At 44.4% G+C, this 14,380-nt stretch overlaps 1 protein-coding gene across 1 annotated transcript in view; it reads left to right on the top strand.

Moving 5' to 3' along the window:
• Window positions 1-14,380, top strand: part of LOC147703553 (extracellular calcium-sensing receptor-like) — a 299,497-nt gene that overhangs the window by 192,119 nt on the left and 92,998 nt on the right. Inside the window, exon 3 of the mRNA XM_086929515.1 lies at window positions 8,000-8,836. Within this exon, the coding sequence (XP_086785641.1) occupies window positions 8,000-8,836 (837 nt within the window). The remainder of the gene's footprint in view (window positions 1-7,999; window positions 8,837-14,380) is intronic.

Below are 14,380 nucleotides of genomic sequence, written 5' to 3'. Positions count from 1 at the left end.
TAATCAATAGCGATATTATAATTGCTCAATTTCCTGCTACTATGGAGGTAAAAATACCGGTACACTTCTTCTAAAATACCTCAGCAATAGCTATATATGTTAATATTGACCAATTGCCATTTCTAATGTTTCAGATTTAATCTCCGCCCTGGCTTTATATTTCAACTCTTCTCAACACAGGGAAAGAGTGCTTTTCGCTTCAAGGTATTTTGTTTACCCTGGTTAGACAATGTTGTCAAGTAAAACCTGATGGCCAGTGGATATTTGAACTTAAGTTTATAAGTTTACAACTATACCATTAATTGTAAATAACTTAGTCTGTAACTCCTTATATAACAGTACAACTGCGGGTATGGCCATTTCAAACTATAATTCACTCAGAGGCACTCGTGTGGCTGGTTTGACATTCCGACATATGGTTTCATTTATCAAAAAAAAGAACAATATTTTGTAAATAATTTTGATTAGCAACGGCCTGTCTGCCTTCATTGCAAACATTGAGTCAATGCAGTCACATTTGAATAATGTTTAGCCTTTTGGTCTTCTGTAGCAGTTTAGGCTTCCCAATCTTTGGTTTGAATCAGCTTCACATGATGTGTACACCTCATTATAAGTTAATGCATAATTTCATTTTGAAGACTGTACAGCACTTGTTGCTCTGTCCTAATTGTAAATACTGTATAAATGTGTTTTGTTGTTATTATGTATATAGCCATGTCTCTTGTCTGATGTCTAGGTCATTGCATTCTTGTGTATAGTGTAACTATGAATAGCGAATTTAGTTTATTATAGTAAATTTGTTTCATTCTATTTTTAATAGGGAGTTACAATATTAACTTTCCTCCGTCCTGATGATGGTCTTAACGAGTTGTCCATAAAGACCGAAACGTCGACTCCCAGCCTTATCCAAAGGAGAATTGTTTACACCTACAGTTTTTGGATAGGCGTTGTACAGGCTTTACAGTGATTTTGATTTAGTGTCCGATATTTATCCTGTATTCCTGTTTTACATATTCTTTCTGTATTGTATTTTCCCTTTATAATTGAAATTTGATAAAATCGTCTTTTTTTGCCTATACACATGTCCATTGGTTATTGCGTTAATTGTATTGTTTCAATGTTAAGTATTGTCACGTTCAGTTAGTGTTAAGTGTATATATGTTTATTGAACCACTTAGAATTAACTTCATTCAGGACGATTAAGTTACCTGTATATTTCATTTAAGTAATTAACACAACCAAACCAACTCCTTTGGAGGCTACCTTACCCTAGAAATTAATGAGGCTTTTTTTTTTAAATCAACCTACATTAAATGGGAGCTCACTAAAAATGTTAGCAGCAGGAGAAAAAAACAAAGTCTGATTTGACCAGGACACTAAAGTCATTAGGTAGCTCCTATCCAGATTGTGGAATGTAGAAGAATTTATTAACGTACACTAACAAATAGGAAAATAATTGTAATGAAAGAGGCATGAACTGCCCTTGAACATACCAGTACATTAAAAGAAACAGTAAATGTGCCCATTCTAAAATCTTGATTGGGTTCCCTCAGATCTGTTCCATCAATCAATCATGGTTGGTAAAGTGCAGTTGCTCCCCAGCGAGGGTCTCAAGGCGCTCGGGCTTTGAGTGGGGGACGGCTCCATTGAGTGCTAGAAATATCAAACATCACCAAGATCGTCTCTCATCTGATCTATCAAGCATACTACATTCATAACATAGACAATCATCACATCTTAAACACAGCAAGGAGAAATAAACTCTTTTGAAAAGACCATCCCCAGTCTAATATAGAGAGACTTCTAATGTTCGGTCATATATCCAGTTGAAATAGTCTTACTTTCTTACATTCATATTAAACCCTAGAAAACAATTATTGGCAATGACGTTATTAAATCACAGTGGAAATGAAAGGAGAAATTACAATAATAATCCTAGCTTCATAAGGGAGCTTGTACATGGATTTTTTCTAATTTCCAGGTGGTCTCCTATAAATGCGTCAATACGCGTCAGCGCTTTTGTAGGAGACCACCTGCAAATTAGAAAAAAACCCTAAACTGGAGCAGTGTAGAGACTTGCCCGAGGCTGTGAGGTAGGTGAAGGACTTTCCTTCCATTCTGGTCTTGTAATGCGTGGGATGGTGGCCAGATAGAGGTCAGCTGATCGGAGGTGTCTCTTGGGTGCGTTGAAGGAGAGGCAGTTGTTCAGGTATGGTTTTGGGTGAAGTGGCTGTGACGGGGGATGTCTAGGATCAGTCTGGCTGCAACGTTCTAGATGGTCTGGAGGTAGTTTCTTGTTGATTCCAGAGTAAAGAGCATTGCCGTAGTCCAGTCTGCTGCTGATGAGGGCGAGCATGACTGTCTTTCTGGATTCAGTTGGGATCAATCTGAAACATTTTCTGACTATGCGGAGGGTGTTGAAGGAGGCTGTGGATACTGCATTGATCTGGTGGTTCATCGAGAGCAATGAGTGTAGTATGATGCTGAGATTTTGTGCATGGCCCTTCGGGGTGGGGGAATTTCCAAGGGTGGGGGCCACCAGGTGTTATCCCATGCAGAAGGGTGGAGCCAAGGATGAGGACTTCTGTTATGTTGGAGTTGAGTTTCAGGCAGCTCTTCTTCATACAGGTGGCGACAGCTTTCATCCCTTCTTGGAAGTTGTGCCTGGTGATGTTGGGTTCTTTGGTGGAGGAGAGGATGATCTGTGTGTCGTGGGTGTAGGAGGCAATGTTGAGCCTGTGGTTTCTGATGATAGTTGTGAGGGGGGCCATATAGATTTTGAAGAGGGAGGATTCCTGGGGCACTCCACATCTGGTCTTTGTTGGTTCCGAGATGTAGGGCGGGAGTCTGATTTGCTGAGTTCTGCCTGTGAGAATTGAGCATATCCAGTCAAGGGCCTTTCCTCGGAGGCTGGCATCATGGAGTCTGGTGACTAGTGTGCGGTGGGAGATGGTGTCAAAGACAGCTGAGAGGTCCAGGAGGATGTGGGCTGCCATATGGCCCTGGTCAAGGAGGGAGCGGATGTCATTGGTGGCGGCAAAAAGGGCAGTCTGGGTGCTGTGGTTGCTGTAGAATCTGGATAGGGAGATGTCAAGGACTCCGTTGGCTTCGATGAAGTTTGCTAGCTGAGTGTTAACAGCTTTTTCAATGACCTTGGTTGAGAATGGAAGCAGGTAGATGGGCCTAAAGTTCTTGAGGTTCGTCGGTTTGCGGAGGGTTTCTTCAGGAGGGGGATGACTTTGGTGCGTTGCCAGTAGTCGGGGAATGTGGCAGTTTCGATGGAGCAGTTGATCGTCCAACGTTGTTCTGGGTGATGGCCGTGGTGGCTATGTGGAAGATGTGGGGTGGGCAGCAGCCGCAGCCGGTGGTGGGAGTACCGGCCGGGCGGTGACGTGTGGAGGGGGAGGGGCAGGGTGGGGGGTAGTAATGTATGGATTACAGAGTTTAACAGGTAAGTAAACATATAAATAAATAAAATGAATTTCATTGCGCGCACTGAATTGCATTTTGTGATGCAGTGCACGCAACGAAATTAATTTTATTTATTTATATGTTTCCTTACCTGTTAAACTCCGTAATCCATACATTACTATCCCCCACCCTGCCCCTCCCCACGTCACCGCCCGGCCGGTACTCCCACTACCGGCCGCGGCTGGTGGGCAGGGGTCTGAGGGTGCTCCGGAGTGGATGCTCTTCATGGTCTTTATGGTGTCCTCTGTCATGATAGGGGTCTAAGTGAGTAGAGTCTGTTGGGTGGCGTCGCTGGAGGTGAGAGGTGCAGCGGTGCGGAGGTCTTGGTTGTTGAAGTTGTCATAGGTCATCCGAATCTTGAGGTGAAAAAAGGTGCTGAGTCTGTTGCATAGATCTTGTGAGGGTAGTATGACTGTTATTTTGCTGCGGGGTATGGCGAATTCCTTGATGATGGAGAAGAGTTCTTTGGAGTTTTGGGTGTTGATGAGATTCTTTGTGGATTTCATTTGATGAGTTGGTGGTGTGTTGTAGTGATTGGTCTGTAGGCAGTGCATGTTTCTGGAGATTTGGTGTTCCTCCATGTCTTTTAGAGTCATCATCAGGAGTGATTGGATTCTCGGAGTGCAGTGGTGAACCATCTTGCTTTCATGATGTGTCATCCTGTGGCTTTCCTGAGGGAGGCAAGTGTTTTGGCGCAGTTTGTGATCCAGCGATGGAGGTTGCATGCCGTGTTGTTAGCGTATGGCGTCATTGGTGGTGGGGCTTCCACGGGGGTAACGGTGGGCGTGCTTGTGCACGGTAGGTTTTCTGAAGGAGAAGTGGTTGCAGTGGTAATCTTTCCAGGGGAGTTCAGTGGTATGGTTGTAGGAGACATTGTTTCCTTCTGCGAAGATGGAGGTGAGTATGTGTCTCGCTGTGTGCGTAGGGGGGGGTGACCAGTTGCTTCAGTCCTTTGTTGCCGAGGTTCCCTAGGAAGGCGGTGGTGTTGGGGTCATCAAGGTTGTCCAGGTGGAAGTTTAGATCTCCATGTACGATGCAGTCTGTGGAGGTGAGGGTGTGGGGTGCAATGAGGTCAGCAATCATGTTGGTGTATGGAGTGTTCAAGGTTTATATAGACTTTTGGTGTCCATATTAATGAATGTTTTGAAAGTAACCTGTAGAACTGGGAAACTGGATACATAGTCCTAGTCACTGATCATCCCCATTTTTAAGAAGGGAGAACAAAATGAGCCACAATTCTATTGCCCAATCTCCCTATTGGATGCATTGGTTAAGGCGTTCCGGGAAGTTATCTTGGGAAGACTGGAGATGTCGGCGGATGAACATGCCATCTTGACAGATAGTCAATATGGTTCCTGAAGAGACATGGGCACCATAGAGCAATGTAATAATCTGTTTCTATTAATCTCAGAATATACAATTGCCAAAAAGGACTCAATTTACATAGGTTTAATGGTCTTGTCAAATGTGTTTGATTGTGTCATCTCATAGTAAATTGCAGCACTTGATGGAGGTTATTGAAGTGAATGTGAATATAATTAACACCATCAGAGACATCTACATGGGTATCATTACCAGAGTCAGAAATGTAGTAGGGAGGGAGTTTGTTGAAGAGTTCTCCATATCTAGGGGATTAAGGCAGCAGTGTGTTTTTTCACCCTTCCTCTGCACATTGTATACTAATAATTTGAAGAAGCTGCGAGAGGGGGTGGCAAGGACATACCCCAGGCTGGCCACAATCCAGTTCCAGTGCTTCTTTATATGGATGACACTGTTCTGATGCCATGCACTACCATTGTGCTTCAGCTTTTGATGGATTACATTTCAGCTTACATAGTAGATCTGGACCAAGGGGTAACATCAAGAAGTAATTCATAATGATGTGTGAAGCATCCACCTCAATAAAGAAGGTTTAGTATCCAAGGTGTTGTCGTAAAACAAGCACATACGTTTTCCTATCTGGGCGTTATTTTCAACTACAGAGGAACTTAGATGTGTCAGGTAGTTAGGTGTGATTTGCCAAAGCAACCAATGCGTAATATACTGTGTGAAGAAATTAATTGTGCAAGAAAAAGCATGCCTAAGACAATTGTTACAGATGACGGCAAGTTGTGTGTCTGCCCTATGCCACTCTGAGTTAAAGCTGCCATACATAGAGGATCTCATGAGAGTAAAACCTTTACTCTTGTGGCCTGATATATACACTAAACCAGAGACAACCTTAAACAGGAGAGTAGTTTCAGACTGTTTATTACTTGAGTGGCACTAGAAAAACCTTTGGTCAAAGAATATTAGGAGCTTATGTGACGGGATAAACAGGCCAAACGTCGTTGATGATCCTGAATAAAGGTTGGATGTTAGTGAAGCAGTGCTCAAACATATGTGTTTCAACTTTTTGAGCTTTAGAAATTATTAGGCACTAGAAACAAAATGGGTTTTAAAGCATATTGCGAGATGACACCAGAGAGGGGGCTTTAACCTTATTTATAATCAATTCTGGACACTCAGGGTCGATATTCCCTAATATGTTTTAGGTTCAATAAAATGAAGTGTATTGCTACCTCTCCACATATGAACGACTGGTCACACACCTTGACTAGATGCCCCTGTGACAACCATTCCACTCAATGTATGTTACACTTCACGCAGTTTTGCAGGTTTTCTAAGGCTCCTACATTACTGTTTCTGAGACCCATTTTAAAACAGTATAACATGAGTTGTATCATTCTGGCCCTTACTTTCCTGCAACAAATTCAATCCCCTCTAATATGTGCCTCTGTAACATCCTATTTATGGTGCAGTATTCCAATTAGGTGACCTATGGGAGATCAATGGCCTGACCTTGTGCAATAGGGGATGAAGGGATACTGTTTTTAAGGTCGTAATCTTATGTTATGCCTTATTAACTCACAAATTTATGATTTTATCTAATCACATTCAAAGGGACCAGGATTGGTATAGTCTTTTATGTTTTTACTAATAATGATCGGTATGTTTGATGTTTCTCTTAGGACACTTGTGAACAGTGTTTCTCTGATTATGTCTGCCCACACATGTAAGTGTAACAGGTACTGGTTGACACTAGTTTCAGACGTTTTAATTGCAGTGAAATTGTTGTTTTAATGCTGATTTCAATTTATATTTATAAATTGTGCTTTTATGGCTTTTTTCATAATGCCAAGTAAAAATTGGTGTTGTGCTGCAGAGTCCACATAATCTGTTATTTTGAGAAAATCTAGGCTTAAAATGGAATCTAGTCAAAAAGTAGCTCTTTATAATAAACACAGATGATCTGTATAGGTAGGAAACTATAAGAGAATGCAGCATTTATAATGCAATTTTTCCTGATGAATTTGATTGCTGACACAAGGAAAAAGTAATGTGAACAAGAAATAATTTGCAATGTGTAGGTAAAAAGATGCTTTTGATAAACCAAAACAAAATATTATATAGAAAACTGAAAAACAATAGTACCAAACAAGTCATACAAAACAAAATTAATATATTAAGTATTTGTTTAGGATTAAAAACATAGCTAGAGGATTTCCTTTGTTTGTGTAAAATTATTTACATTTTCTTTTCCCAAACTATAATTCATATGCCACGTGTGCAATTGATCAATTGTTGTCATTTACAATTAGTTGATAACTGTTACATAAATACAATATCACAAAACTGATCTTTTTGATATATTTTCAATTTCTTAGGATAACATTTATGAAATTAACAATTTCTGTTATATTGGGGAAACAGCCATTACATTGCATGCGTTACACTGCATGCATTACAACGTGGTCGTTACAACCACGTTGTTACATCACAGTACATTACAACTCAAGTCATTTCATCGACTTGCTGTACGGGGCCAGCTAATATCAGGAGTAAAATCTTCCATTTCAACATCTTCCCCACTGTTGTGCACCTTGGAGTTGGAATAGTAAATTATACTATTCCTAAGTCCAGCCTGCCCCCTACAGCAAGTCAATCTAACGACTTGCATTGTAATGTACTGCAATGTAACAACATGGTTGTTGTAACAACTGTGTTGTAATCGCATGCATTGTAAACAAATGCGATTTAAAGTGTCCTAGTTGTTATATTGTTTGAGACTCCAGAAAGCAAATTTGTATTCTAAACACACTTTGGCTGGAATCAAAAGTGATCTGGCAAACTTTGGAAACAATTGAAAGTTAATATAATCATAAAATGCTTTGGATTATTTATTGTCAGAAAACGTAATGTAAAGGTTCCCTTTTAATAATCAGACTGCACATATATTACCAGCCAAATTAATACAGTCTATTGTCTTTATAACTGAGTGCCTAGATATAAACCAACCAGGAAGAACCTCTCAACATTTTAGATCCTAAAATTACGATTTTGTTCTCCAGTCTGTTGCAGGTTTTAGATTCTCTAGTAGATACTGTTATGTCAACCAACCAGTATTCCACAACTCACATTAGAACAATCAAGTATTAAAATAAAATGTGTTACAGATTCATAATGCAAGTGTTTTCCACCTTTCTAGATAAGCTATGGTGCAGCATTGGGTGCACTAAGTGATAAAGCACAGTTTCCATCTTTTCTCCGGACCATTGCAAATGCAGGATCTCGGGCCAATGCTTTCATTGAGCTGTGTCTTCACTTTGGTTGGAAGTGGATTGGAATTCTGGCTTCAGACAATGATTATGGTCTTGAGAATGGTCAAAAGCTAATGGACGAAGCTCCTAAGAATGGCATCTGTATTGAATTTTTTGAAACACTAGCTACAAAGATGACACAGAAATCATTGTTTCATATCATCAACATTATACAAAAGTGTACAGTAAAAGTTATAGTGTGCTTGACCTTTTCACCGCAGATGATTCAATTTTTTCAAGAGATCTCTGCAAAGAAGATTGTTGGTAAAATTTGGCTTGCAAACACAAGTTGGTTTCCTTCTCCTGTATTTTCCATAAAAGATTTATGGCAAACGCTGCATGGTACAATTGGGTTTGCAGTGTATAGTGGAGAGATCCCGATGTTTAAGGAATTCCTTTATAGTATACATCCATCAAAATTCGTCAATGACATCTTTATGAAGTTGTTCTGGGAGCATGCCTTTGACTGCCAATGGCTGGAGGAATTGAACAGACCAACCACTGAAAACGGGACACCCGGAAAGAGATTTTGTAACCAAACAGAAAAATTGGAAACACTTGATGTGTCAGAATATGATGTGAATAACTTCAGATATCCCTATGCGGCATATAATGCCATCTATGCATTAGCACAGGCCCTACATGATTTAAAGTATTGCATACCTACAAGAGGACCATTTGCCAACGGAACATGTGCAAAGTATCCAGAATTTCAACCTTGGCAAGTGAGAAACTCTTAAATATTTATCTTGTTTTACAATTCAGTGATTTATATCATTTTCTGGAAAAATCTTACAGTGAAAGAGAATGATGCTTTGAATAATGAATCAATTTAGTCAACACAGAGTAATGATCTGCTGTATATAATAATGCAAAAATATGATTGGGGAAAGAGAGCATTTGGATACTTTTTAAAACACTGTTATACAGATGGTGGTAATGTCTAGAAGTTGTAATTGTCATTAGGAAATCTTTGCCAATATCCATTTGCTATTGTGTTTGTTACAGGAGTCCCAACGCAACAATTTGCTGGACCCACAAATATTTGATTTTTAGTTGTTAGTCATTCAGTGTCATGATAACAATTGATATGAAACCTATTGTAAGTAATCCAAGACAAATAAAACTAGACTAATATCATACTGCCCCTGTAAATGTAGGACCTGGAGGTTTTAGGATTGACAGCAGTATTTTTATAATCATAGATGATTGTAGTACTATTAGGATTAAAAATAGGTGGCAAGGATATTTTTTAAATTGTGTTTAATTTCATTCAATTAATATTTTGAATGTAACACCTGATGAGCTTGTGTCAGCAGATCTGGAAATTAGTCATTGTTATCATTATGTGGTATCAACGCAGTGTGATGTCAGGACCAGCCATGACCACTAGCACAGAGGGACTCTATTCAGATTATATATTATCTATACTACTATTATAAAGAGAGAACAGAAACCTTTTGGCAAGGTAAACTCGAGAACCACAGCGCCAATCCACACACCCAATACATTGTTGTAATCCTCAGGGTGTGTAGATGGACATAGGTTGCATAAAATAAATAAAAAAACGTAAATAAAAAAATGTAACTTTAAAAACAAAGTAGTCCCCTAAAAGTAGCGCCGGCCGCGACGTAGCGCTGGCCGCAACCTAGCGATGTCGGCAACATGCTTGATGATGACAGGCGGGGAGGAGCGGTGACGAGCAGCGAGGAGTGACGGTGAAGTCCGGAGCGCGGGGAAGAGCGGCGGCTCAGGTAAGGCAAGAGGCGGGAGGCGGGAGGCGGTCTGGGCAATGTCAGGGCGGGCAGGGTAAGGCAAAGGCGAGGTGGGAGGCGGGTGGTGGGAGGTGGTCTGGGCAATGTCGGGGCGGGCAGGGGGCCGGGGCGGAAGTGCACCCAAGCCTGAAATGTTGCCCCCAGCCCCCTTCTGCCCCGGGCAATGCTGCCGCAATCCGGAAATGCTGCCCCCAGCCCCCTTCTGCCCCAGGCAACACTTTCAAAACATTTGTTTTAAGTACTCAACAATGCAATATTTACAAACTCTGGAGTGTCAAAAGAGCACTCGCTTTGGATAGGGCAGTCACAGTATCACTGAGCGGTTTACACCACCAGGCGCAACCACAGAGGAGTTGAAACAACATGGCTCCAATAATGAGGCAGACTCCACCACCATTCAGTTGGAACACAGAAGCTGTTGGGACCTGCGAGGTCTGCTGTGAACCAGTTCCTGGTTCGGATGCTGAGAACAAGGGAATCGGTTCTCTGGCGTTGGATGGCCTAAGGCGGCTGGGGCGGGGTTGGCATAGTTTCTGCATGCCTAGTTTGAAGGGAATCCACCAGATCTGCTCAGCACCCAGCCAGACATGCTGCTTTCACCTGGAGTATCCACTTACAGAGCATGGAATTGGGGCAGGGAGAGTCGGCCTCCCAAGGTTGAAAGTTTGTTTTTATAGAAGTGGAGCACAGAGTCGGTTGAGGTTTATGCTGCTGGTCTCACAGTCCCACAGCAGCGCTGGTGCGGCAAAAGTCTTTGATGACCCTGAGACCTTTTAGGAATGGGGGCAATCTAACAAGCCCTTGGTGAACAGTTGTTGCACACAAAAAGGTAGCAGGCAGCAGGCTAGCACACACAAGCAGTTCATAGAATGGCAGTCCATCCTGCAGCTCAGCACTCAGCAAGCAGCAGGCCAACACAGCACAGCAGTCCTTCTGACAATGTGCAAATGTAGAGCCAGCCGCACCTGGTCACAAGTCCAACTCAGTATCTGATTTTAGGAGGGGAGTGGAGCCCTCACTGACCCCTGCCCACCACACATCTACCACAGAGCCACCACCGCCATCGCACCCGAACTTAGACAGACCATCAACATCTCACTCGAATCCGGCACTTTCCCAGACAACTGGAAGAGGACGGAGGTCAAACCCCTCCTCAAGAAGCCCACGGCCGACTTGACAGAACTGAAAAACTACCGGCCCATCTCTCTCCTCCCATTCGCTGCCAGAGTTGCCAAGAGACTAGTAAACACTCAGCTGACCACCTTTGTCGAAGAGAACTCTATCCTACAGGCCTCCGAGTCCGGATTCCGCAGCAACTACAGCATCGAGACCACCCTCCTCGCCGACACTGATGACATCCGCATGCTACTTGACCAGGGACACACCATGGCCCTCATCCTACTAGACCTCTCCGCAGCCTTCAACACCATCTCACACCGCACCCTCGCAGCCAGACTTCACAACGCTGGGGTAAGAGGAACAGCCCTCAACTGGATCAGCTCCTTTCTCTCTGGCAGAACCCAGAGCATCAGACTCCCCCAATCCTCTCCAAACCCACAGATATCAACTACGGAGTACCACAAGAATCATCTCTCAGCCCCACGCTTTTCAACATCTACATGGCTCCCCTCGCCGCCATTCGTCAGCATGGGCTCAGCATAGTATCTTACGCAGACAACACCCAGATCATTCTCTCCCTCACGAAGAACCCCAAAGACACCAGACTCTGCTTCCAGGAAGAAATGAAGCACATCGCAGCCTGGATAAAAAAAGCTGCCCGAAGCTCAACTCGGAGAAGACCGAGGTCCTCATCCTCAGACCCTCCACCTTCGCCTGGGACAACACATGGTGGCCCGCGTCCTCGGGAGTCCGCCCACCCCCACAGACCATGCACAGAACCTCAGCATCATCCTTGACTGTACCCTCACCATGACCTGCCAGATAAACTCCATCGCCTCCACCAGTTTCAACTGCTTTCGCATCCTCCACAAGACTTTTAAATCGATTCCCCCCCCCCCCCCCGAATGCAGGAAAACGGTCTCCCAGGCTCTCATACCAGCAGACTGGACTACGGAAACGCACTCTATGCCGGAATCAACAGAACTCTCCTACAAAAGCTCCAAACCATCCAGAACACCGCAGCCAGGCTCGTACTCGGAACCCCACGACACGAGCACATGACCCAACACCTACAAAACCTCCACTGGCTCCCCATCAAGAAGAGAGTAACCTTCAAACTGCTTACCCATGCCTACAAATCCCTCCACAACATCGGACCCAAATACCTCAACGAAAGAGTCTCCTCCCACGTACCCAAAAGGAACCTCCGCTCCGCCGACCTTGTCCTCGCAGAGACCCACTGAATCCGCAGAACCAGAGCAGGTGGAAGAATCTTCTCCTGCGTCGCAGCCAGAGCCTGGAACGAGCTACCAGTCACCATCAGACCCTCCCCGACCTGCACACCTTCAGATAGAACCTCAAAACCTGGCTCTTCGACTGAACCGGAGCTGCACCCCCCCCCCAGCGCCTTGAGACCCTCACCGTGAGTAGAGCGCTTTATAAACTCCTGAATGATTGATTGATTGATTGAAAGCCCATGTACCCATACTCAAAAGTGACTTTGATGTAGGGGGTGACTTCAAAAGAACTCTCTGAAGTGCACAGGTCCCCTTTCAACCCCATCCTGTGTTCCAGCCTAGCTATTGGGGGTAAATGTCAAGTCAAGTCAAGTCAAGTAATTTATATAGCGCGCTACATACCCAGAGGGTCTCAAGGCGCTAGAGGAAGGGTAGGGAATTACTTGTCGAATATCAAGGTTTTAAGTTGCTTTCTGAATGTAAGGTGGTTCTGAGTGAGGCGAAGGTGAGTGGGAAGTGAGTTCCAGGTTTTAGCTGCCAGTTAGGAGAAGGATCTGCCTCCCATGGTGGTTTTGTTGATGCGAGGTACAGTTGCAAGGGCTTGGTTGGATGATCGTAGGTGGCGGGAGGGGGTGTAGGAGAGTCGTGAGTTGAGGCATTCGGGTCCAAGTTCGTAGAGTGCTTTGTGTGCGTGGGTTAGGAGGCGGAAAGTAATCCTCTTGTTAACGGGGAGCCAGTGGAGGTTTTTCAGGTGTCCAGAGATGTGGTCTTTACGTGGGATGTCTAGTATGAGTCTGGCTGAGGCGTTCTGGATGCGTTGTAGTTTTTTCTGGAGTTTTGCGGTGGTACCGGCGTATAGGATGTTTCCGTAGTCCAGGCGGCTCGTGACCAGTGCGTGGGTGACCGTTTTTCTGGTTTCGGTGGGGATCCAGCGAAATGTTTTTTTGAGCATGTGAAGAATATTGAAGCAAGAAGATGCGACGGCGTTGACTTGTCTGTTCATAGAGAGAGAGGAGTCCAGGATGACACCTAAGTTCCGTGCGTGGTCCGTCGGGATGGGTGCTTTTCCAAGGGCCTCTGGCCACCAAGAGTCATCCCAGGCGGAGGGGGATGTGCCAAGTATAAGGACTTCAGTTTTGTCAGAATTCAGTTTCAGGCGGCTGTGCTTCATCCACTCGGCTACTTCTTTCATCCCTTCATGTAGGTTGGTTTTGGCGGTGTTAGGGTCTTTGGTGAGTGAGAGGATCAGTTGAGTGTCGTCCGCGTAGAAGATGATGTTGAGGTTGTGTTGGCGTACGATGGTCGCGAGGGGGCTCATGTATACGTTGAAGAGGGTGGGACTGAGTGAGGACCCTTGTGGTACGCCGCAGATGACTTCAGTGGCCTCTGAGTGGAATGGAGGGAGGCGGACTCTCTGGGTTCTTCCGGTGAGGAAGGAGGTGATCCATTCCAGTGCTTTTCCTTGGATTCCGATGTTTCTGAGGCGTTGTATTAAGGTGCTATGACAAACTGTGTCGAAGGCTGCGGAGAGGTCGAGAAGGATGAGGGCGACTGTGTCTCCGTTGTCTAGCAGATTACGAATGTCGTCTGTTGCTGCGATGAGTGCGGTCTCAGTGCTGTGTTTGGCTCGGAAGCCGGACTGTGAGGAGTCGAGGGATTTGTTGGTTTCGAGGAAGGCGGCGAGCTGGTTGTTGACAGCTTTCTCAATGACTTTGGCCGGGAATGGAAGCAGCGAGATGGGGCGGTAGTTTTTGAGTTCGGTGGGGTCGGCTGTGGGTTTTTTCAGAAGGGCGCTGAGTTCGGCGTGTTTCCAACATTCCGGGAAGGTGGCGGAGTTGAGGGAGCAGTTGATGACGTCCCGGAGGTACGGTGCTATAATGGAGTCTGCTTTGTTGAAGATGTGGTGAGGGCATGGGTCTGTGGGGGATCCTGAGTGGATGGAGTTCATCAGGCGGATGGTGTCCTCAGTGGAGATTGGGTTCCAGTCATTGAGGATGTTCAAGGAGGGTGGGGGTCCTGCAGAGGGTTGAGTGGGTTGGTCATCGGGTCGGTTGTCGAAGCTGTTGTGGATGTCTGCAATCTTGTTGTGGAAGAATGAGGCTAGGGAGTCACAGAGGGCTTGAGAGGGGGTGATGTC

Source organism: Lissotriton vulgaris, chromosome 7 (assembly GCF_964263255.1).
Source record: "Lissotriton vulgaris chromosome 7, aLisVul1.2, whole genome shotgun sequence".
In the NCBI taxonomy this organism is placed as follows: Eukaryota; Metazoa; Chordata; class Amphibia; order Caudata; family Salamandridae; genus Lissotriton; species Lissotriton vulgaris.
This window is presented reverse-complemented; position numbering and strand designations above follow the sequence as displayed.